General features: G+C 45.5%; 2 protein-coding genes across 2 annotated transcripts in view; one reads left to right on the forward strand and one right to left on the reverse strand.

Moving 5' to 3' along the window:
* The window catches only part of Mcm7 (minichromosome maintenance 7), a 59,691-nt gene extending 56,798 nt beyond the window's left edge, over nt 1-2,893 (reverse strand). Inside the window, exons 1-5 of the mRNA XM_065438696.1 lie at nt 2,727-2,893; nt 2,530-2,609; nt 2,281-2,445; nt 1,804-1,928; nt 1,020-1,200 (exon numbers count right to left, since the gene is read on the reverse strand). Coding sequence (XP_065294768.1) covers nt 1,020-1,200; nt 1,804-1,928; nt 2,281-2,445; nt 2,530-2,609; nt 2,727-2,757 — 582 coding nt within the window. The 5' untranslated portion in view covers nt 2,758-2,893. The remainder of the gene's footprint in view (nt 1-1,019; nt 1,201-1,803; nt 1,929-2,280; nt 2,446-2,529; nt 2,610-2,726) is intronic.
* Nucleotides 2,894-3,002: 109 nt separating this feature from the next.
* On the forward strand, nt 3,003-21,805 carry SCCRO (defective in cullin neddylation 1 domain containing SCCRO). The gene is made up of 7 exons (XM_065438698.2): nt 3,003-3,160; nt 3,262-3,475; nt 3,870-4,038; nt 4,130-4,260; nt 6,433-6,515; nt 11,239-11,335; nt 21,238-21,805. Exons 1-7 carry the CDS (start codon nt 3,158-3,160, stop codon nt 21,327-21,329), a joined length of 789 nt encoding a protein of 262 aa, XP_065294770.1. The 5' UTR covers nt 3,003-3,157; the 3' UTR covers nt 21,330-21,805.
* Nucleotides 21,806-22,116: the final 311 nt, after the last annotated feature.

Genomic DNA, 22,116 nt, shown 5'->3' on the forward strand with positions numbered 1-22,116 from the left:
AAAGGTATTCAGACCCTTCAGATGCAATTTTCTCCTAAACTAAGTCTTTTCTTGGAACAAGCGTTGCAAGGTTTCTGTAATGGTATTTAAACAGTCCCCAGCAACTTAGTATTTGCCTCTAGTGCCCTTTTAATTAAACCCACCGGATAATTCTATCAATTTTGTCAGTCCTATCGTGGTCGAATTAACGGACGTCTACTGTATTGGGAACTAGATGCCTGCCACATTGAAGGTGTCATGGCCACAAAGTTTACAGCCGGCCACTCTCAGACTGTGCATACCCAGTGTGAATGAGCAACTAAATTACTTAGGAGTGGCAGCTAATGACATTCTGCACAGAATGCCCAGCTGTTGACTCTGCCACCTCAAGTAGCGTGTCTCTTTCTTCGTCTTTTGCTCTGGGCTAAGTTTTGATACTGCCATGCAATACCCACTAGCCCACCTATCTATCCTATCGCACTTGAAGCTGCTCTGCAATGGCCGTAAAATACTTTTCAGGGTTGTTCTCACTTATGAAGGCCTCTACCTGCTGGAAAAACTCAACTGCCTGAATGGCATCTGACCACTGGCAGTGCTTGTTTATCCTTATCACGGATGATAATTGGCAGATAACACTTGCCTCACCCTGAAAACAAAGAATTTCACAACATCCAAGAAGGCGGAGATCTGCAAGTCACTGTGGTTAACATGTAAGGCAGCCAGAGCTGCAGAGGGTTTCATCTCTTGTGTCTGACTGTAAGCTACTATGCTGCAATAAGTGTGGCATATAGTCAACAGAGGGGTTGGTAAAGAAAAAGTTAGGTGCCTAGACAGAACGAAAATGTTAATGTCTAAGATGTTTGAATGCATCGTAGAATACCTTGTACACACGGTATTATAACGATTTGTTTCACACTCAAGCAATTTAGGTTTTATAATGCGATTAGACGGCAGACAGCTAATAAACAATAAAGAGCAAGACAAAATTTTCGTGTAAGTAGACTTTTAGATACTGTGCTTGAAATTGAAAAGTAACTTACAGGTTGGTATGTTTCTGCACCACACTGGTCACAAGTGTATGTTGCAACACACATAATAGGCTTCACTTCAGTACACCGTGTGACAATGCCCTTCACGGTAACGAGTTTCCCAATGCAGCCTGCCTTCACGTCTCGTACAGACAGTGGCTTGGTGGCTGATGGCATCTTGAAGTACACCTCACTGCAGCACAGAACAGAGGAGGCAGAAGAAGTTCCATGCATGAAAATTGTTTTCTATAAGATTTTAGCAGTGACAAATATAAATATGCAGGGCATTCTAAAGCATATACACCACCAGTTCAAGAAAGAAAATTCTGCAGACAGGGCTTGTATAAAGAAACAAATCGCTTGAGTTTCAATTTGAACATAGAATTTCATGTTTTTTCAGAGAGCATATGATTTAGTTTAATAAGGGTGTAATGATGGCACCAAAACAAACATTTTTTTTCAAGTACAATGCAAAGTTATTGGTTAGTTTCATACTTGCTCTAGAATACTATATTGCAGGAAAGTAAACGCTGTTATTAAATCTCCTTTTCAGTCATGCCTTTGTCTGCAGACATTTCGAACTACCTGACTGGAGGATTGCTTACAATGATGGTACATTTGATTCATTGAGAAAAATCTTCGAATATTTATAGTCGTCCAGACTGGTGTGCTTTCTACTGTGGCATGCTTAAAGTTCTACAGTTTGCTTGAAATGCACTAAAGGTAGTTTTTTGTCGGGCATCTGAATATGTATGCATGCAACTGACACAGCAATTTTGTAAGACTTTTTACTCACTATCTCCTCATCAGCTCTGATGGGTACTTGTTGCGTGGATCTCGGGCATCCCCAGGCTGGCGATTTCTGTTTTCCATGAGCATACGGTGCTCAATGTACACATCCAAGGCGTCCTTCGCCACAACCTGCCATAAAATATAAATGAAAAAAGCATCTCTTGATTGATTTTTTGATACCAAACAGCATCGCCGCATTCGAGCTAATATTATATATATATATATGTATGTATACTTGACTTTTTGGGATCGTATGCGGTGTATTCTGCATTGCATTATATCACAACACAATGCTTGTGACTCATGCCAGAAAGAGCAGACAATTTATGTATGCACGAGTATCACGGTCTGGGGCCATTCTGCACTATATACAGATGCGAAGAGAGCAACTTTTTAGCGTACAGAAAAGTAAAAAGGTCACATGCACTTTGTTTTCGCACCCGTGAGGCGGAACACGTTGGAAAAAACAAGTTCTGCGCACCTCTTTCTGCTTGTAGTCCGGCAGCATTTCATACACAACATCAGCGAACAGGTTGCAGTACCGACGTGCGTTCTGCATGATGGCTTCTGCCAGGCCGCTGTCGTAGTCTTCGACATCATCCATGTCGATGGTGAGCGCTACCTGCTCCCGGTGCGCCAAGTTTACCTGTGAACACGAGCATGAGCTGCTAATCACGAGACATCGGCAGGCGGATCGAGCATGAACCCAAATGAAAAGTAATAGCCTTACTAGTTGCTTCGAATAAACGAATTCCTTTTTTCCCCGGTCACCGGTCGCGTAGAAGTCTGTGAGAAACGACTTGATCTTCTCTGCAAAGGACCGTTACACCATTGTTAAAAGTTCGCGGCTTGGCCACAAGCGCGAGCTCGTTTATTAGCCTTAAAGAGAGAAAAGGTAACTGGCAGGCAACTGTAAACTCAACTTACCTCTGTCAGCGACATAATCTTTTCCAGACATGATCCTCAATGGGCAATTTTCGAGGCCGCGAAATAGTCCGCTTTACCACAGCCACAAAAGATACCGACACAACACGGAAAAGTAAGGCCGCCGGAGTTGAGAAAACGCGGGAAAGTGTGATCACGTGATATCTCCGGATTTGTCGTACCATGTGACGTTCACGCCGCTTCCTCTCTTCCGGAAGAAGGAGAGAAACGCAACTTGTCGACCGCTCAGCGAAAGGCAACAGCTGCGGCATAGGCGCCGGAATTTCTTTTTCAGGGAACATATCAATTATGATGGCAGTGCTTGAGCAGTAACTTTTTGCGTTACAGTCATCGGACTGAACCGAAAGCCATCAGCTGGGCCAGAGTTCCGCGACGCATGCGCACCGCAGGCGACGGAGTCTGAATGGCCGAAAATGGTAGGAAAGCTAATAGTTTTTTCTTTTTTCATGAGTTTAACTGGCAGTAGCTAGAACATTAATAATGTCGCGTTAACATCCAATGCTTTTGTTCTTTGCAGCATAAATTGAAATCATCACAAAAGGAGAAAGTTAAACAGTTCATCGCATTCACACAGACCGGAGAGAAGACGGCCATCTACTGCCTCACACAGCACGATTGGAAACTCGATGTGGCGTCGGACAATTTTTTTCAAAACCCAGACATGTACTACAGGGAGCCCAAAGGATCAGTCGACAGGAAGAAATTGGAGCACTTGTTCAACAAATATAAAGGTAATGACAATGGGCCTTACGTGTGCCGAGTTGACGGCGATCGCTCGTAGGCGAACCTCAGTAGTAATCAGCCGGTTAGGCTTAATGCTTCGGTTTCTGCTCTTAGAAATCGCAAAGTATCACTGGAAAAATGTCTATTTAAGAAGGAAAAAACGTGTTTTCTTTGGATGTTACATTCAAGTTCACGCTGCTGTGTTTGACTTGATTGAGCCTGCCGCTTTAGTTAAACTGACTCAGCGTGTAGGCGCTGCCTTTCGCAACGTACTACGCAGTCTAAAACGCAGTTTCATATTGTTCGTGCGCTGCGCCTGCAGTTCAGTGCAGTTTCAAACTATGTAGTTCTGAACGAACCAGACGTGCTCAACATCATATTGTGTGTCACTGTTGTCCGCAGATCCTCACGAGCCAGACAAGATGACGGTTGATGGCATCGTACGGTTCCTTGACGACCTCGGCTTGAGTCCCGAGAGCAAACTGGTGCTCATAATCGCGTGGAAGTTCAAAGCCGTCGCCCAGTGCGAATTTACACGGGACGAATTCATGAATGGCATGTCAGAGTTGGGGTAAGAGCAAATTACGTTTTCTCTGCATTTACAGTTGTTATGAAGTGCTCGACGTTGCTGGAGTTAACTTGTATTCCTAACCCGTTTACAGCTGTGACAGCGTCGAGAAGTTAAAAGGAAAGCTTTCAACCCTTGAGCCTGAGCTCAAGGAACCACTGAAGTTCAAAGACTTCTACAACTTCACCTTCAATTATGCGAAAAACCCAGGACAAAAGGGCCTTGGTACGCACCTCTTGATAGTGCTATTGTCAGCGCATTTAGCTAAGTTGTGCCGTATTAAAAGTTGTTTGGTGAGCTATAGACACTCTCGCCATTGGACCACAACTCTTGAAAAGACAAGGAATGCGGAATCGATACCATCCAGACTCATTTAATGTTTTCTCATAGTTATTGTGTTGCTTGTACTGCTGTGTTACCTTTATGAATCCTGTAAATACATAAAAAAAAATTGGTATTGAAATTTAGCAGTCAGTTGTATATTATGAATTTGGTACTGCTTCTGTGCTTTCACTTCTGAAAACACAGAAGCTCGCAGCAATTCATACCAGCAAGCAAGCATATAACTGTATTTGATATTGATACCCGATTCTCTCTACATGTACTTACATGTAGAGAGAATTTCAGAATTGCCAGAAGTATTTGTTATATTGTGTTGACTGAGAACTTTTTTTCATCTTTCTTGGCAATGTCTGTGCATCTAGTTGGAAATTAGAATTGTTGGACTGATCTGAAATTTTCAGTTAAATTCTACCCTGGTCTTCATAGAGGCAAGCCTGTCTTAATAGAGAGTTTTAGAATAGGGGCCCCAAACGTTTTGGGGCCCCAAAAAAATAGCGTCGAAGCCAATGCGCATGCGCGAGACGCAAACTGCGTTTGGGTTTTGCGTTGGGAACGCTATTTCTCCGATTTAGCAGGAGCCCAAATAGCGTTCCCTAAAGCTTTGCGTCAACAAACATGGCGGCACCCATCGAAGCGACGGCTCTAACCTAGCACCAAACTGGGTTCGATTCGCGGTAACGCGTGAAGTTCGTAAGCTAGGAGAAGTGACTGCAGTTATCGCTTTCTCTCAACTAGCGTATGTTATGAAGATTAATTCATTAGACGCCGCTGATTCCGAATTCGAGTGTGGATTTTATGACTCGTAGGCCTAACACGGCTAAGCTTGGCTGGTGAAGGCACGTAAAGTTGGTTTTGTTGCTCAAAACTAAGCACAACTAATTGTTTGCTGCTTGAAGAATAACCTCTAAATTGTAATTAAACGCGAATACACGCAAGTCAAAATTACTATTCATATCATAAAATGGAATGTTTTATTAAATTATTTTTAATCGTTTTTCTTAGACGCCGTAGTGGCGCTGTCAGCGCAAGACGCTATCCGCAAACGCAAAGCCCTATTCTAAAACTCTTCACTCCTGCGTGCCCCAACGCTAACACCCGCAAAGCTCTTTGGGGCCCCAAAATATTGGGGCCCCTATTCTAAAACTCCCTAATGGTTATTCCTGAAGCCTGCACATCTCAACTTGGGCACAAGCACAAAATGACAGAAGACGAAGGGCTGTTTTGTTATAACTGAGGGCAATTGTGGCAGCCCAATCATAATGTGAACAATTTAAAACTTACTATGTTGAAATATTTTTGATTACATAACAGCAGTTTGCTGTTTTGTTTTTTACTAGCGAGGATTTACATCAATAACATACCAACACATAGGCTTGCACTATGTGGCCAGCTTTTTAGGTGGCCCTGGCACTTTGTATATTCGTCTTCTTTTCTTTTTCTCTTTGTTTAAATAGAGGTCTAGTACCTCTCAAACCCAGAAAAAATACTGCTGAGCATTACAATGCCCTAAATAACTTAAAAACTTTTCTACAGCCAGTTTCAGGTTCGTTTGTACAGTGTTGCGATTTCAAGACACAGTATATGGTCATGTGGCAGCGAGACATTGCGAGGTTTTGACACGGGCTTGGTCCCCGCCATGCTGCTACATCGGCCCTCAGAATGAGTAGCGGCATATGCGCTGACTGAGGGAGCAGGAATGATTGTCAAAAGGTTGCAGCATCTTGCTCCCACATGACTGCATACTGGGTCGTGACGTCTCAACACAGTATCCTCCTGGGAAACGAAACGAAACTGGCTGCAGAAAATCTAATGTATTAAAGCATTTACGGTTGTTCTGAAGACTGTCACTATATTTCGTAGAGTTTAGGAACAAAAAAAAACAGTAGTAAAAAATATCAGTACTCCTTAAAAGCAGCATACTGTCAGCATTTTCCCACCTAAACTGAGCAACACAAAACTTCACCCACTGCAGAAGTCTTGTGAGTGTTTGTCATGCTCATTAGTTACAGCACTACCAAACAAAGTTGTGACGAAAGGATGTTCCTGATTTTTCAGATCTGGAAATGGCAATAACCTACTGGAACATCGTGTTTCCCGGGAGGTTCAAGTTTCTAAATCTTTGGTGCCAGTTCTTGCAAGTGAGGGTCATTTCTCTTTCACACATTTCAGTCGGTTATAATTGGACCATGCTGCCTGTTGCTGAAAATAAGCCTGTTTCCCCTTTAGTTGTCAACCATGTATTTAATAGCCACATAAAATCGCAGGAGATGGCACAAGTTAACGCACTGCAATTAATAATTGTCATTATACAGGGTGTCCCAACTATCATGCACGAAGATTGAAAAATATGCAAATTCCATGTAGCTGGACAGAGTCATGGTAATGCTCAAGGAATAGTTGCTTGAGGCAGGCTTTTTTCATGCTCAAAAAGCACTTTTATATAGCACCTATTGAGTTACAGAAAGCTGTATCAGGAGTTTTTCTTGTTGCTCTACAATTTTCACACATTTACACTTGTTATCTTGAGAAGTTAATTCACGAAGGCTAATTATGCAATTAGGCAGAATGAAAAAAGTAGTCTGAGTATCTCCAAGTGACGGTAAACATTACCTTGGTTCTGTCCAGCAACGAGGCACTTGGCATATCTTTAAATCTTGGTGAAAGATTGTTGGGACACACTGTAACGTTTGTGTGCCATGCGAGGTTGGCAATGTATGCACCTTAGTCCTCAACTGCATTCTACCTAAATGGGGACACGAGTTCTAAATTTTGTTTCTTTATTTTTGGCTCAATCTGAACTAAACTTCACTGTTTCAATCAGATTTTCATGCTGAGTTCAAACCAATAATTAGTTTTTCTATAGTTGCTCTTGTTCAGAAAGTATTAAAGTCTGAAAATAAACTTAGTGGGTACCTCTTGTGGGGCTTTATAGCAATTTCACATTGCTAAACACAAAAAATAAGTGCATTGCATGGCACAAATGCCAAAGCCTTGCTCTAGGGGTTGATGCTGTTTTTATTTGTTTGAAAGCACCCTAAAGTCTTAATTCACACCGGTGACTGACAGTGGTCGAGCGACCAAGTCGATCACAAAGTGACCAGTCGCAAATGGTCGCTTTTCTCGAAAAGCGACCATTTTGGGCTAGTCGCTCGCTGCTCGATTTTTCAGTCGCGCAGCCGTGGTCGCAAAACTGATAAACCAATCAGTGGCGCACCGGAAGTGATGTTTCATGTGTTTACATCCGGCCTGGTCCCGCGTCGTGGCGAATTCCGCATAGATTCCGAGAGTTCTCGCCGAGAACGATAATCTCCGGGACAGCGACTTGCGGGTCACGCTCAGTCAGTGGCTTGCCGGTGTGAACATCAGTTGCCTTCGCTCGCTTTTTGGTCCCGAGTCGCAAATGGTCGCGAGGCCTACTCAAGTCGCTGGTGTGAATGAGCCATAAAGGTAAAAGAGCAGATTAACATTTATTGTAAATATTTTTTTCTTATTTTCACTCATTATTATTTTTTATTGTAATTTACAAAACGATGCTAGTGCAACAGAAATAGCATCACCCCCGAGATAATTTCAACATGAATACACTGATGCCAAACTTATTATTGTCAACATCATCATTGAGAAATGCCCTGTGAGACTGAGTGCGGTACGTAAAAATATCTAACTGAGAAAGACGCATTTGAAGTTTATACAGGGGCCGTATTCTGTAGCGGTTTGCTTTGGGACCAGTTCGGTCTGGCTGTTCTGTCTGGATTACGTCGCTCGGAGAAAGAAAGGAACGGGGCGGCGTCAGGGGAACCAATCAACAAGCGGCCGTCTGCCGGAAGATCACGTCATCATTTTTGTTTGTACTTGGGGGACGATATAGCAATTGAAGGATGTTGCTGGTTTGATAAAAAAACATTGGTAACATTGGTTTGTATAGAACACTTGCAAATACAATTTTCAGTAATAAATGTGAGCTTGCGGTGCAGACGGCTACTGGGAGTTGTAATTTTATTTGTGTTGTTTTCTTATTTAGTCGCTAGGTGGTCTGCCATGCGTTATGCAAAACAACTTGCCTCACTTTGTTTACGTTTTGGACTTGTTCACGCGCCGAAACCGAAACGATGTCGTCGCACAAGGACAGGCGGCTGGGTCCTCATGTTTCAGTGAGGCAGCACGACATACTCATTTCATTTGTCGAGGAGCACTCCTACCTAGCAAAGGCGTCGTGTGTGTTGGGCCAGCAGCTCACGGCGGCTTTCTGTTGCGCTGGGATGAAAATCTAACCCATCCTTTTTCTTTGCCTACAACCGTAATGGCCTTGGCGACGGCTGTAATGATCCGGCTGACCGAAGGCTGCGACAGTGCAATCGCTTCTTCATTCCCGTCGCACTGTTGAAAGCTCCCGGTGGCAAAAAACCACAACGGGCACAGCACTTTCATCCTAGTGTCAGCACCATGAAATCTTTGAGGTCCGAGATGTTCTTCCAGCTCATCGTAAAGACGACCGAAGGCTGTGACAGTGCAATCGCTTCTTCATTCCCAACGCACTGTTGAAAGCTCCCGGTGGCAAAAAACCACAGCACACACAGCACTTCCATCGTAGTGTCGACACCACGAAATCTTTGAGGGCCGAGATGTTCTTCCAACTCATTGCAAAGACGTCGCACTTTGTCTTTGGTGTCGTGTCGACACCACGAAATCTTTGAGGTCCGAGATGTTCTTGCAGCTAATTGCAAAGACGTCGCACTTTGTCCTTGGAGAGCCTAAAATGCCTTCGAAACTCTTCTTCGGCCATGCCGAACGCGTCGCGTCGTTGCCTCTCATCGCATTGTTGTCTTTTGGCGCTTGCCAGCAGCACAACTGAAGGAGCCGCCATTGCCGTCTCTGTCTCGTCTCGTCTAGGTGCCGGCTCGACATCATGCTCGCCACCCCACGTGACCCTCGAGCGAACCACTTCTCCTTGGTTCCTCTTGTAGCAGGGAAATGGTTCCTTTCCAGATTATAGACAACCTGTGTGAGGTCAACAAAATTTGTCGTCCCGCCCACCAGGGATGACAACAACGAAGCGCCGACCAATGGCAACAGCCAGACCAAGCCGGTTCCAAAGCGAACCACTACAAAATACGGCCCCAGCTCTAACTTTTGCTATAATGCAGCTACAGCAATATTAATGACATCATTTTGCAGCTCTATTCTTCACAAGAATGGCCATACTAAAGATATGACTGTACCCTCCCAGAAAATGGGGAAAACCTTGTTATAAAGCCATGTACTGCGCCTAAACAAGCATGAGAAACTACATTTACCACTTCATGTGCCTGTTCCACTGGCTTGCAAGCGTAATGAATACAAAATTGTATAATAAAGTAGCCTTTCCATAGCCACATAAACTTACACAATGTTAAAGTCAAAAACACACATGGAATATTTATTAAAGGGCCTAAACTAATTATTGTCATGCAACAACTCTTCTCTCTACAGCATGCCAGTGCTCTATGCAAGGCCCTCTGCTGGCTTGTGCGGTTTTGAAAGTCTGGCTTTGGTAGCACTACTGCCTAGATGCTCCCTTTGCGACTTCTGAAGCTTTTGCGACGAGCAGCTTGAATTTTCACCCGTTGCACACTGACATGCCAGGCACTCCTTCAAACACCATCGCTGCACTTGTCTCGCACTCAGCCAACTCGCCCACTGAATAGTATGCCATATCAATACAGTCTAGAATGCTACTGGCCATCTGACGATCCGATGACATCAACCTGCAACTAGGCCCAGCAGATCCAACGGTGTTGGTAGAATGCCGCTTTCGACGCAACAGGTGGTCCCAGCCTTTCCGTTTATGCTGGCTGTTCGGGCAGTGCTCCGTTGTCCACGGTCTTCAGCCTCTCATTCCATATATGCTTCCAGGGTCCGTTCCCCCACCTCCCCTGCCCTCCCGTAAGCTTGGCATGTCTTCTTTACACGAGCGTCTTCTGACACGCCACAAAACGAAAAGACTGCATCAGCGGCGTGAAAGCAAGCGAAAGCAGACGACCCACGCGAACCAGCAGCAACGGCAAACTTGGTGGCACATGTAAAAAATAAGTAAAATAACAAAATGTCCGCTTCGGTCGTGCCAGCCAGTGGGAGGCACAAGACGGAGGGCTCGGCTTGCGCATGTGCACTCTGCCCAATCAGAGGCCAGAAATTACTCTTCAGAAAAGCGGCGATAGCCGTCGTTTTGTTTGAGCTGCACTATATTGAGCTGGCGTAAAATGTGCCAAGAAAACAGCTTCAAAACAAGCCCAAGATTGTAGTAGTTGGCTGCAGCTGCAGCGCGCATGAGAAGCTTGAAGAAATTTTGCCTAGCGCAGGGCATTTTGTGGCTCCCATGGCGTTTTGAAAGCCGATTTTTTCCTATTTGCTGATCGAAATCGGCAATAATAAGCTTAAAGTCACTAACATTCCTAAAATGCGTTTTTCTCAAAATCAATTTTTTTGACATTTTTTTACCATTCTAGAGCCTTTGTCCCCCCTTAACGTAGAGTGCAAATTATATGTGTTCATAACCATAAGCTTCTTTTTACTCCAACAAACATCTGAGGCATTGTTTTGTAGATTTTACCCATTACTGGAAAACATCTTATGTTTCAGTTAAGTTGGCTTCGTCATTAACATGCAGTAGCCTGTAGATAGAAAACCCACTTGCGGGCCTCTTTCCTCATGTAAAATGCTATATTTGCATCACAAATTACACAGAGCAGAATGTTGAAATTCGTTTTAATCTCAGTGACAAGGGCTGAACTTGCAGTTAGGTCCAGGATAGCTAGTCTTATGTAACCTCTGTACTGTTTATGCTTGTGAAATATCTGAGGGTCTTTGCATATTTGTTTTTAGGAACACCACAAGAGGTCAATACCTAAGGACACATGGAATTTGCTGTTGGACTTCAGTGGCATGATTGCTGATGACATGAGCAACTATGATGAGGAAGGCAAGTTTGCATTGGGTCCTGGGTGGCACGGCTGTTAGTGTGCATTCTGTGCTGCCTGTTCTGAGTACATAGTGCAGCTGGGTCACTGCTATATATATTATGATTTTGTCACGCAGCAAAACCACATCGTAGTGTATCTTTGAATATGGTGAAGTATGCTTGTTAGGTAGTGTTAAAATTTAGTGTCCCGAGCCACATTGGGTCAGACCACTCTTGTGTATAGAGGATGAAGAGAGTTGAACATTTCCAGGAAGTACAGCAGCATTGGAATGTGTGTTTGTTCTACTGTTGTGAAGAAAAACTCTGCAAAACTGCTTAGAAGGGCTAAAAACAAGAGTAGTACATATTAAAAAATAATAATAATGCAGATCCCATGCACTTTGGGAATGTTATGCGAAATGTTTTGCAAGTACCTAGGTGGCTAGCCAGCAACATTCGGAGTTGCGCAAATTGTTGCCAGGTGGACTGATATGTTTTCGTAGGGCAAGCGATAAACAATATTCAATATGCATAGTGATCTGGCAACACTGGCCGCATCCGCCATCTTTTGTGTGTAGTTGCGAAGCACCTGTATACTGTGCAGATTGGCACAATGCCTATTCAAAACTCTAAAATGCAACAGTTGCCTTCATCATCCAGTAATTAATGAAGAGCCCATTTCATGATGCCCCCTGCATATCAACGAAACCATACGCACAAGTTTTTGCACCTTTGTATATCCGTCTGAATGCCATATCTAAGATGCATACTGCTTTGAAACTGAAACCTTCGCGGAACCTCTTTTCATGGCAATGTGCACTTCAAACCTGTGCTAGGCACTTTACGCCATTGCTTCCACACTCTCATTTTCTACTGAAGCCTCTAAAACAAACTTGCATTGTATTGCAATCCCCCAAATTTTTTGTGTCCGCAAGAAAATGGTGTCTCGTGGGAAAAATTTATTATAACAGTACTAGTGCTGTTCATTAAAGCTGATAAAGCTTTATGCAGGCAACTAATGAGCACTGTCATTAATCCATTTTAAGTTTCTCCTCAAGCATGTGAACTGAAGTTGTGCGAGCCAGGTCACACATGCATGTCCTGTGAAGACAGAGGGCAAACATGATTCGGCAAGTTGAAAGTCAGACATGGAGTAACAGACTTGCGCAGCACGATGTACGTAGTAAAGAAAAACAATACTCGTGCTGTTGCTATGCTTTCACAAGGATTAAAAATAATGAGCCCATGTTTGCCTTTCATTTATAGATTTTTGAGAAATGGTTACGTATGTGCAATTCCGTGAATTATCGTGTTATCATACGTGGCTTGTGGGGATGCGCGACCCTCGCGCCTCCCCTGATGTTTTTCCCGCATAGCGCGTCTCCTGTAGTGCGGCTTCGCCGCACACGCGGCGGTCCGAGTGGTACAGGCGCAGTCCGAGAGATGGCGCTAGTGTTGCGCGGCTGCGGGGTTACCCTCGGCGGGAGAGACAAGGCATGCTCTCTTGGGTTCCAGACAGCGAGCGGGACAGACGTGCTTGCACGTGCAGCAACCCTCTTTCCCGGCGGGTCGGCGCGCCGCGGGGACGTCTCCCGCGAGCGCACGGCGACCTAGGCTTCTGCGAGACCGCCTCGCGTGGCCGCCCTCGAACGCGCCACGATTCGCGTGACTATACACGCGAACGACCAGGCGTTGGGATCCAGCATGCGGCGAACATATTCGCTCGCTTCCGGTCGCGGTAAGTCGGACTTCTAGATTTGTCGCGCGCCCATCGGCATGTTTGTGGATAGCAACTCGGCTAGCAGGCATTGATGTATGAAAGGTGCAATAAATGCCCTTCTGACTGTTTGCACTACTGTGTTGTCGTTCCTTTGTCCCAAGAGTACGGTGTGAGATATCCCACATGAGACCCCACATCTGGCGCCCAACGTGGGGCTCTTGGGGCATCGGACGATAATTTTAAGTGTTGCTTCGTTCGAGACCTTTGTTTGAACCGAAGCGTAGGCCTAGCGTGGATTTTGATCGCTAGCGTCAGCGGCGTGCTTTCTTGAGCGAGGCGGCGGTGGCTGTAGTGTGTTTGAACATGTCAACATACTAAGCCTTTTCGCAAGTGTTTTTTTTAATAGCATTCGTTGGGACGAGAGCCACGTGGTCTGCATCCTGGGAGAGCGAGGCTGAGCGCCCGCGGAGCAGTGGCAAGCCTGAAGCGAGTGAGTACGGAAGCCTCGTGGGTGGTCCGAATTTCTTATGTAAATAGCTTCTTCTATCTCTTTGACTCGGATGAAGTCGCGGCTCTGGGAGCCGGGTGGCCGCGGGCCACGGGTGCCACTACGGGCTGACTGGTATTGCGGCCTGGCACCGGGCGCTCCGACACCGTCTGGGACGGTGGGCGCCGTCAACTCGGATGCTGTGTGCACCGAGCGGAGTAGGACCACCTCACAGAGCTGACGTCTCCTCGCGGCTGCCTGTTTTGCGCCCATTTTGGGTGTTGTTTGTTGGATGCCGGTTGTTGTCAGAGTAGCGACGCTTTAGGCCTAAGGCTTTACGAAGCTGCCTGTCGCACGTGGAGGGACACAACCCGGTGGACCGTGGCGTTGAGGCGTTGCAAGTTGCTTCCCTCATTCTGTTTAGCTTCGCACGAATTGAAATTACTCGTTCGACTCAAGAAAGCGAGCTTCGTTCACGTGAACTTAGCATCTGAGTAGCTGCCTGATCTTTTGCTAGCCGAGTTGAACATCATACCACGTGGGCGATGCGCATGCAGAATTCCTCTCCCTTGCACTACTGTAGTGTTTGCCGAGTGTGTTGAGTTCACGCAGTGTGATTGGAGTCACCCCTGGTTTGCCGTCACCTGCACATCGTCTGCGCTGCTGCCCGGACTACGATCGAGCCACCCCGGGCGATGGTGATGCTGTGGCCAGTTCGGCGCAGCGACTTCGGCGGCCTCCTGTATCCAGCTCACAACCCTCGTCGGCGGACAAAAGAGCCGGCGGTCACCGACAGCTACGGCGGCTCTTCCCAGCAGGGCGCGTCGGCGCGAGCGACGCTTGCTCGTACCGACTACTGCGTCGTCGTCTCCGGAGTCCTGGCCTGGGATCGTGCCGTCGAGGCTGCAAAGCCGCTGCTGTGACCGGCGGACGCCAGCGGTGCACCCAAGGACATTGTCGGCTCGCATGCTATGGACAGCGTGTGGACATTTCTTCGGCGCTGCCACTGTTACATGTACTACCTTGTCACGAAGCGCGCGTTGATGTTAGACCGTGTCACATGTTTCGCCGGAATAAGAAGTGATTTAAGGTTGGGGGGATGTGGGGATGCGCGACCCTCGCGCCTCCCCTGATGTTTTTCCCGCATAGCGCGTCTCCTGTAGTGCGGCTTCGCCGCACACGCGGCGGTCCGAGTGGTACAGGCGCAGTCCGAGAGATGGCGCTAGTGTTGCGCGGCTGCGGGGTTACCCTCGGCGGGAGAGACAAGGCATGCTCTCTTGGGTTCCAGACAGCGAGCGGGACAGACGTGCTTGCACGTGCAGCAACCCTCTTTCCCGGCGGGTCGGCGCGCCGCGGGGACGTCTCCCGCGAGCGCACGGCGACCTAGGCTTCTGCGAGACCGCCTCGCGTGGCCGCCCTCGAACGCGCCACGATTCGCGTGACTATACACGCGAACGACCAGGCGTTGGGATCCAGCATGCGGCAAACATATTCGCTCGCTTCCGGTCGCGGTAAGTCGGACTTCTAGATTTGTCGCGCACCCATCGGCATGTTTGTGGATAGCAACTCGGCTAGCAGGCATTGATGTATGAAAGGTGCAATAAATGCCCTTGTGACTGTTTGCACTACTGTGTTGTCGTTCCTTTGTCCCAAGAGTACGGTGTGAGATATCCCACATGAGACCCCACAGGCTTCTATGGAGGCTGCACTGCTGATACTGTCAAGAGTTATTCAGTGCTTAGCCGTGGATATACTGCTTAGTTGACAACTATATAAAAATAGATTCCTCCCATTTCTGATCACCGATCATAATATGCTTTTCCACACGTTAGTACACATTTTCTGCTTATATAAAACTGATATATTACACCTCCTGCACCTGGCATCGCTATTTGTGGAAACCTTGCTGCAGAAAAATTCATCATTGTGAATTAAAATCGGACGAAGACAGCAAAAATGTCACATATAAGCTCGGCAACAACGGCAGGCTAAACTGTACTTGAAGATCTGTGCTGAAAACATTCACAGAAATGTGCCTTCCCTTCCCACTAGCTAGTTGATTGCCTGCAACTTGAAAAGCTTAGCATAACACAAAGTCCTTGAAACAGTTTCATTACCCAAGTTCTTCCTGATTACATGGCGATTTTTTTTCTACATCTAAAATAACTAATAAAACATTTCGCAGATTCAACTGTGGCTGATGTCTATGTAATGCAAAGCATTCATGCTTTGTAGAGAATGGCTGTATCGATGCTGCAACTGTTGTGTAGTAAATGCACAATGGCAAATTATAAGATTGAACGCAAACTACAACCAAGTGGCACATACCAAGTGGTCCCAAGGGCATGTGCCCAGTCGTGCCAGTTCCTAAGTTTGCCAACTCTCGAGTGGACGAAGTTGGGGCAGGGCGGCAGCTGTAAACAACCGACCATGTCAGTTGCCTGGAGCCACCCTTCAGTGTGCGCAACGAAGTTAAATAAATGCTTTTTAGTCCTACCGTGCCACGGTTTCCAGCAAGAAAAATGCAATACAGTTGCCTGACTATCATGGCTGCCAGTGCAGATAGGACTGTGAAAAGTTATAAAGCCTACAACAAAACTACGACCATGACAAAAATGAAACCACCTTTATGACAGTACAACGGAACACAAGAAAGGGTAATGTGCAAATGAACTGTCGGGCATCATAGAAAAAATCATAGTTTCACCATTAGGGTGAAGCAATCAATGTGATAGCAACAAGTTAGAATATTACACAAAATGTGAGACTCTTGGCTGTAGTGGTAGTATGAACTGAAGTAAATGTAAGCTCAGTACAAACGAGCCGTTGTGCTAGGGCTCCTCTTGAATATTACCATTGGACAATTCCATTTATATTTGTTAATTAAACCCAATGTGTTCTCTAGCGACTTTACTGCCACTTTTCCGTATCGAGTACATTTCAAACCTCTTTGCGGGGGCGATCCAGGAGGTAGTGCAGAGCCACGCCAATAAAATAACGGCATTTTCAGGTTAAACTTCTTTTAGTATTTAAGTCTGAGAAAATTTAAGATAGAAGGCGTGCGCTATTGCTGTTTTGTTCCATGACATTTATTTGGGGACTGCCATTATCAAAATTCTGAGGAATAATTTTGTCAAGAATGTAAGGTCTGGTGCGACAACCTTAGTAATAGAATGGTGTGGCAATATAACCCACATTACCGCATGTCATGTAGCACGGCATACAGCATACGTATACCTAAATACACAGAGAACCTCTCGGCAATGACGACAGCAAAAGCTTGCTTGGTGTGTCCCTATAATTTCCATCGCAGTAAAAAGAAATCTAGCCTATTTGTTGTTGTCCAGTAGAAAAATGAAGCAAAGGTTGGGACCTCGGCTGTCCCACCTGATTCATGTCTGGGCGTGGGACATTTACTCAAAAGTAGGAACAGTCCTGCTAAATTTGGGACGGCTGGCAACCCTACCTGCGGCACATAATTTTAGACTGCGTTATCACAAATATTGGCCCCTGAAAACGGTAAAATAAGCTGCACTACCACCGCGATCGACCCACTAAAACGGCAGGAGACCTTGCCCATCCATTTGCGACAACAGAAGCTGCACGTGGAAAACGATGCTTTGCATTGAAAAAGTGTCAGGCATCATCACACTTGAATCATTCACTGAAGAGACTTTCAGTGCCCTGAGGTAAACAAAAGAAAGCAGGGCACGTCATTCGCAAACATAGAATACAGACCTCCAAAATATAGCTGGCTCAAATCACCATATTTGCAAAACTTGCAAAACAGCATTAGTCACTAGAAGCATAACATTGCTGGCTGCCTAGACAGTGTGAAAGGAATAATAAAATAAGTGGTTGACGTGCACAGTAACAGGTGACACTGCCTCAACTGCTGAACTGATTGTTTTTTGCACGTCTTGAACATTGCCCAACAGCAGACAGTGCTTCAACGCTTGGCACACTGCGAGATCGAAATTTGCAATGTCTTCGGTTGACCGAAATCTGAACAACAATGCATTGCTTCACATTGTGTGGCCAAGTGGCTTCTAGAATCATGCACTGATGAGGCTGCGCTGGTGGCACATCAGGTTGTAATGGGATATGTGCACCATGCCCTGAAAGTAGCACTAGGTGTTGTGGAGCAGCAGCGAACAGCAGTGGAAAGACAGCATAGAACACTGGTGGAAGCAGCAGCTATGTGTGTAGCTATGCTGTCGAGTGAGCAGCTTCATTTTTCCATGCCCTAGACAAGATGACAGATGGCACTTTGCTGCACGTCATTTTGAGTATCTTCTACTGTGCATTTGAAAACAGTGACGATTGTATGATAATGGCATAATATCTACTCCGGCCGTTTTTGATGTGATTTGATAACATCCCAATTGCTGTATTCAGCTAACGTACTGGACACCTGTAAGTGCAGCGATGGGAATTCTGTGGCAATTGCACCATTATGATATCCAAGCGAATTGCTGCGCCAAATTGCTCCGAAAGTGGAAAAATGATCGACAGTGTGCCACGCTGCACCAGATTGGCAGATTTGGTTTTGAAAGGCATAAGGGAAAGATTGCCGGTGCAGTGCAGGGTGTCATATCGTTATTCTCGGAGCTCCTGTAAAGTTTTCGTATTCTGGCTGCCAGTGGTTTCAAACAGCCGCACCCAAGTAAGCCTCCTGAATAAAACTAAAAGTAGCAACATTCTTTATCTTGCCACCTGAGCTGTGAGCGATAAGAGGTGAGGACATCTGGGGCATATCTGTGCTCTCTCTCTATTGGTAGAGCAAGGTCACATGGTTGTGCTGGTGCCGCTTCCGCAGGAACATGCACAGGCACCTGCACGCTTATGGCAGCGCCTTTTGTTATCTTGGTTTCTGGTTTCACTTGCGCTGGTTGCTTGACAGTTGCTCTTGATCGTGGTGTGCAGCCCTGCAGTCGCAGTGAACACGAATCCTGATATCACACATGGTCGCGTTGCCGCGCAGGGTAATTGCCGCCATTATAAATTGCGAACTGAGATGGAGTGTGGCAAGGGAAAGCACAAGTGATGAGGGGACTCTGAAAAGGAGAGGAGGAATGTCTCTCCCTTTACCTTATTCAGGTGGCTTACAGGTAATCCTTCAATGAGAACTTCAGATGTCTAGGTGCCTCTAGCGAGCAGAAAAGTGAAATCACTCACTTGCAGAATCTTGGTTTCAGTTTATCTGCTGCAAATATTGCTACAAAATGACTGGGCATTCCCACACCTGTAAGCGAGTGACAGATTGTGACGTCATCTGCAACTAAGTGTTATACAATCGTGTCCCAATGTCTATGTAAAGCGGCCTACATTAAAATGAAAACAAAACTTCTACTTCATTGAAGAAACGTTAGAACCTGTTCGGATGTGGGCCGATCATGAATAAGTACAATGTCGCACAGCTTCTATGTAATGTTAGCTGCTACTGGGAAAGGACTGGGAAATGTGAGCCGATCCCGAAGGTTTCTAACACAGCTGCTACGAGGGAAGAACAGTCTAAGCTGGCATGTGACTCGTACGCCAAAAGTCTCCAAGAGCTAGTCGACCTTGGCCCAACAGAAGTACCACATTTGCTTGAATAGGTCAAATGCAAATATAGGTCATCCAACTTTCTCCCTTTTTTTTTTAAGAAAAATGAAACACTTTGAACAGGAAGCACCCTAATTTACCGTAAGCTTGGCTACTAAATCTCACTAGTCGATGCCACAAGCTGCATCCCCATTAGCACTGCTAGGGAAGTCATCCTTGTTGGCTGCTCTGCAGGCATCCTTGGCACCCCAAACAGTGATGTTCTCTTTATTGAGTAGGTTGAATGCTCAGGGTTTCTTAGAGAGCCCCCTCACCAGGCCCCATAGCAAATTTTGGTTATACGCTGGAAGTTGTTACGTGTCCTCTAGGGTGCGTTCTGTCGCAAAAATATTTCAGTGTTGCAAACCCATGATATCAAGAGGCGAGCTTCACCGCAAGCATAGGCACTCTCTCCACTTGCCCCATCTAGCCTTTGTAAGTGAAACTCCTTCCCTGCATTCACCCATACCGGACCTCGAGGACCACGTGATGCGTTTGTCGCAGGCCCCGCCTTAGTTTTTTTTCTCCTCGCTTTTTTGTGGTGTGGCGCACTTCCACTGATGAAGAAATTGCGGCCACTGACCAAGTCAAGGTGAAAAAACAACACACAGACTCCTCCCCACCCTGTGTGTTTTGTGTGTGTTGTGATCTGTGTGTTGTTTTTTCACCTTGACTTGGTCAGTGGCCGCAATTTCTTCTTCATCATGTTAGCTGACCAGACGAACTTTCGTCGAGCTCTTGACTACTTCCACTGATGGTGTTGCGTGCAAGCTGTTGCGATTGTCTCGTTTTGCCCAGCTCACGATTTTGCACTCTGTGCGGAAGGACACCTGACTAGTGGTATAAGTCTGTGCTACACGAATACTTGTGCAGACACAAGCACATCACAGAGCATGATCCTGCGCTGGAACACGATAGAAAATACTGGGGTTTTTTTTTTTTCATAAAAAACGCTATGGACGAAGACGCTTTAGCACTTTTTATGAAAACCATCAAGATGAACCAACTCGCCCAACTCAAGGTAATGTTGCAAAATTATATGGTTTCGGTGTCTGCGTGCACCGAAACCATATAGCACTATGTGGCAACAAGCAGACGAAACGGAAGTACATCGCTCTTGCTGTGGTGCGAAGTAAAACAAGAACAGGCAGACATTCGGTTTATGTGTTTTCTTATTTTTCTAACCTTTAATTCGTCTATTCTAGCAACATATTATACAAATAACAGATGTTGGCTTGAATAATTCTCAAAGTTGCGCTTCACCACGAGCAACATCACAGCATGAACACATGTACATCATTTCCTGGCTTGGAGCACAGCGGCCGCGAGGAGGGAAAATGGCGTTCAGTTTGAAATTTCAGATCTTTCCACGGTGCGTGGCGATGTAATACTTTGCAGACGCGATCATTATCGCACATTATATGCTCTGCTCTTGTCAGCTCAAAATGGCCAGACCTGATGAGCCAGTCTAAATAGTCTCTCAACTGTCTTTCCAGCAGGCGCTACGGAGGAACCTCGTTAGCTCATTACTTTTGCTCATTTTTTTCACGAATGTAGGCAGAAATTCTTTAGTCAAGAATATAGCTTGATAGCCCCTTCTGGGTTTTAGCTCACTTTAAAAAAAAATGAAAAAGAAAGGTTGACCTATGTTCAAACAAATGCAGTATGTGTGCGATCATGGCCTAATAATTCGAGCATCTAGCTACTGTGCTGAAAGCCAGAATTTTTATCCCATCATCGGCAACACATTTTTTATTGAAACGAGGCAAGACGGGAGCCTACCTACCACAAAGTGCTGGGAGTAAGTCGAACAATATTTCACAAAGAAGAGGCAAAGCCTTTATATGGTGTGATCATCTTTAAGTTCAGAATTTTTAAAAATCGCCTGTGATAGGTAACATAATTGTAGTCCTTGAGCTGGATTATTCAAAGCAGACAATATTTAAATGAAAAAGTGAAACACACAGTCAACTAATTAAGGAAGTTACTAATTAACTTCTTAATTACTCACACGTGCCACATAGTACAATTTACAAATTGTAGCCGGTGAGTTCGCAAGGCGCAACGACTTGGAATGAATTTTCAGGATAACATCAGTTCTTATGGCATCTGCTGGTTTCTCAAATGCAGGTGCCTGGCCAGTGCTTATTGATGACTTTGTGGAGTGGGCAAGGCCAATCGTCCAAGGCTCAAACAACAACAACAACAAGCTGCTCCAGTGAAAGTGTTCCACCTGTTTCGTTCAATCGTGTACACACTTGTAAATAGACCATTGAACATCTGTCAGGTGCCTGCATTCTCAGCCGTCACAGCACAGAATGCCAGCACCCCTTCCGATAACTCCAGGTTGTACAAAGACTAATTTAATGGAGTGTGTATGAGATGTCCTTGCCTAGGTGATCGCTATTTGAATTTCTCCTGCTTCCGCGCACCCTTTCATCTCTGCGCGGGGTTGCACATTGTGGCGTCACAGGTGGAACAGCCTATCTTCTCTTGACAAGAAATGCAACTAGGTTTTGTTCGAAGTGGTCTTACACACATACACAGAAACAAATGTTGTGGTGAACATTTCAACACACTTTTTTTTTCCTGTCTGCCAGTCAAAAGTGATAGGCGTTGTTGCAGTTTTGTTTCCTCTTTACTTAGGACTCCAATTTTACAAATGATTTTAATGAAAATAAATCATTCAAGCACATTCTGCGAGATGTCTGGCTTTTCAGAAATTGAATACTACGGCTGTAGGAGAATGTCCACAATTTCTGCAGTTACTGCATAATTGGGAGGTGGGGTAATGCTTGCAAACAACATGCTCCTTTCTTAGGTTTGTGGTGCTTACAGAGCAGGAGTTATATCAGCATCATGGAGAAGGTGAGTGGTCATTTGCCCACCACTAATCTTGCTCGCAAGTGTGCTGCAATGGCAATTATAGTAACTATGACACCACCGGGCTATGGTCTCGGTTTATGACCTCTATTGTGCACCAACTGACAAATCCTGTAAGAACTGATG

Source organism: Dermacentor albipictus, chromosome 1 (assembly GCF_038994185.2).
Source record: "Dermacentor albipictus isolate Rhodes 1998 colony chromosome 1, USDA_Dalb.pri_finalv2, whole genome shotgun sequence".
Lineage (NCBI taxonomy): Eukaryota > Metazoa > Arthropoda > Arachnida > Ixodida > Ixodidae > Dermacentor > Dermacentor albipictus.

What these genes read in the sequence shown, in the direction of transcription:
- SCCRO (XM_065438698.2), top strand. An exon ending in CCCAGGACAAAAGGGCCTTG is followed by an intron (nt 4,261 to 6,432) that starts GTACGCACCTCT and finishes CTGATTTTTCAG; the next exon opens with ATCTGGAAATGGCAATAACC. An exon ending in GAGCAACTATGATGAGGAAG is followed by an intron (nt 11,336 to 21,237) that starts GCAAGTTTGCAT and finishes TCTCAAATGCAG; the next exon opens with GTGCCTGGCCAGTGCTTATT.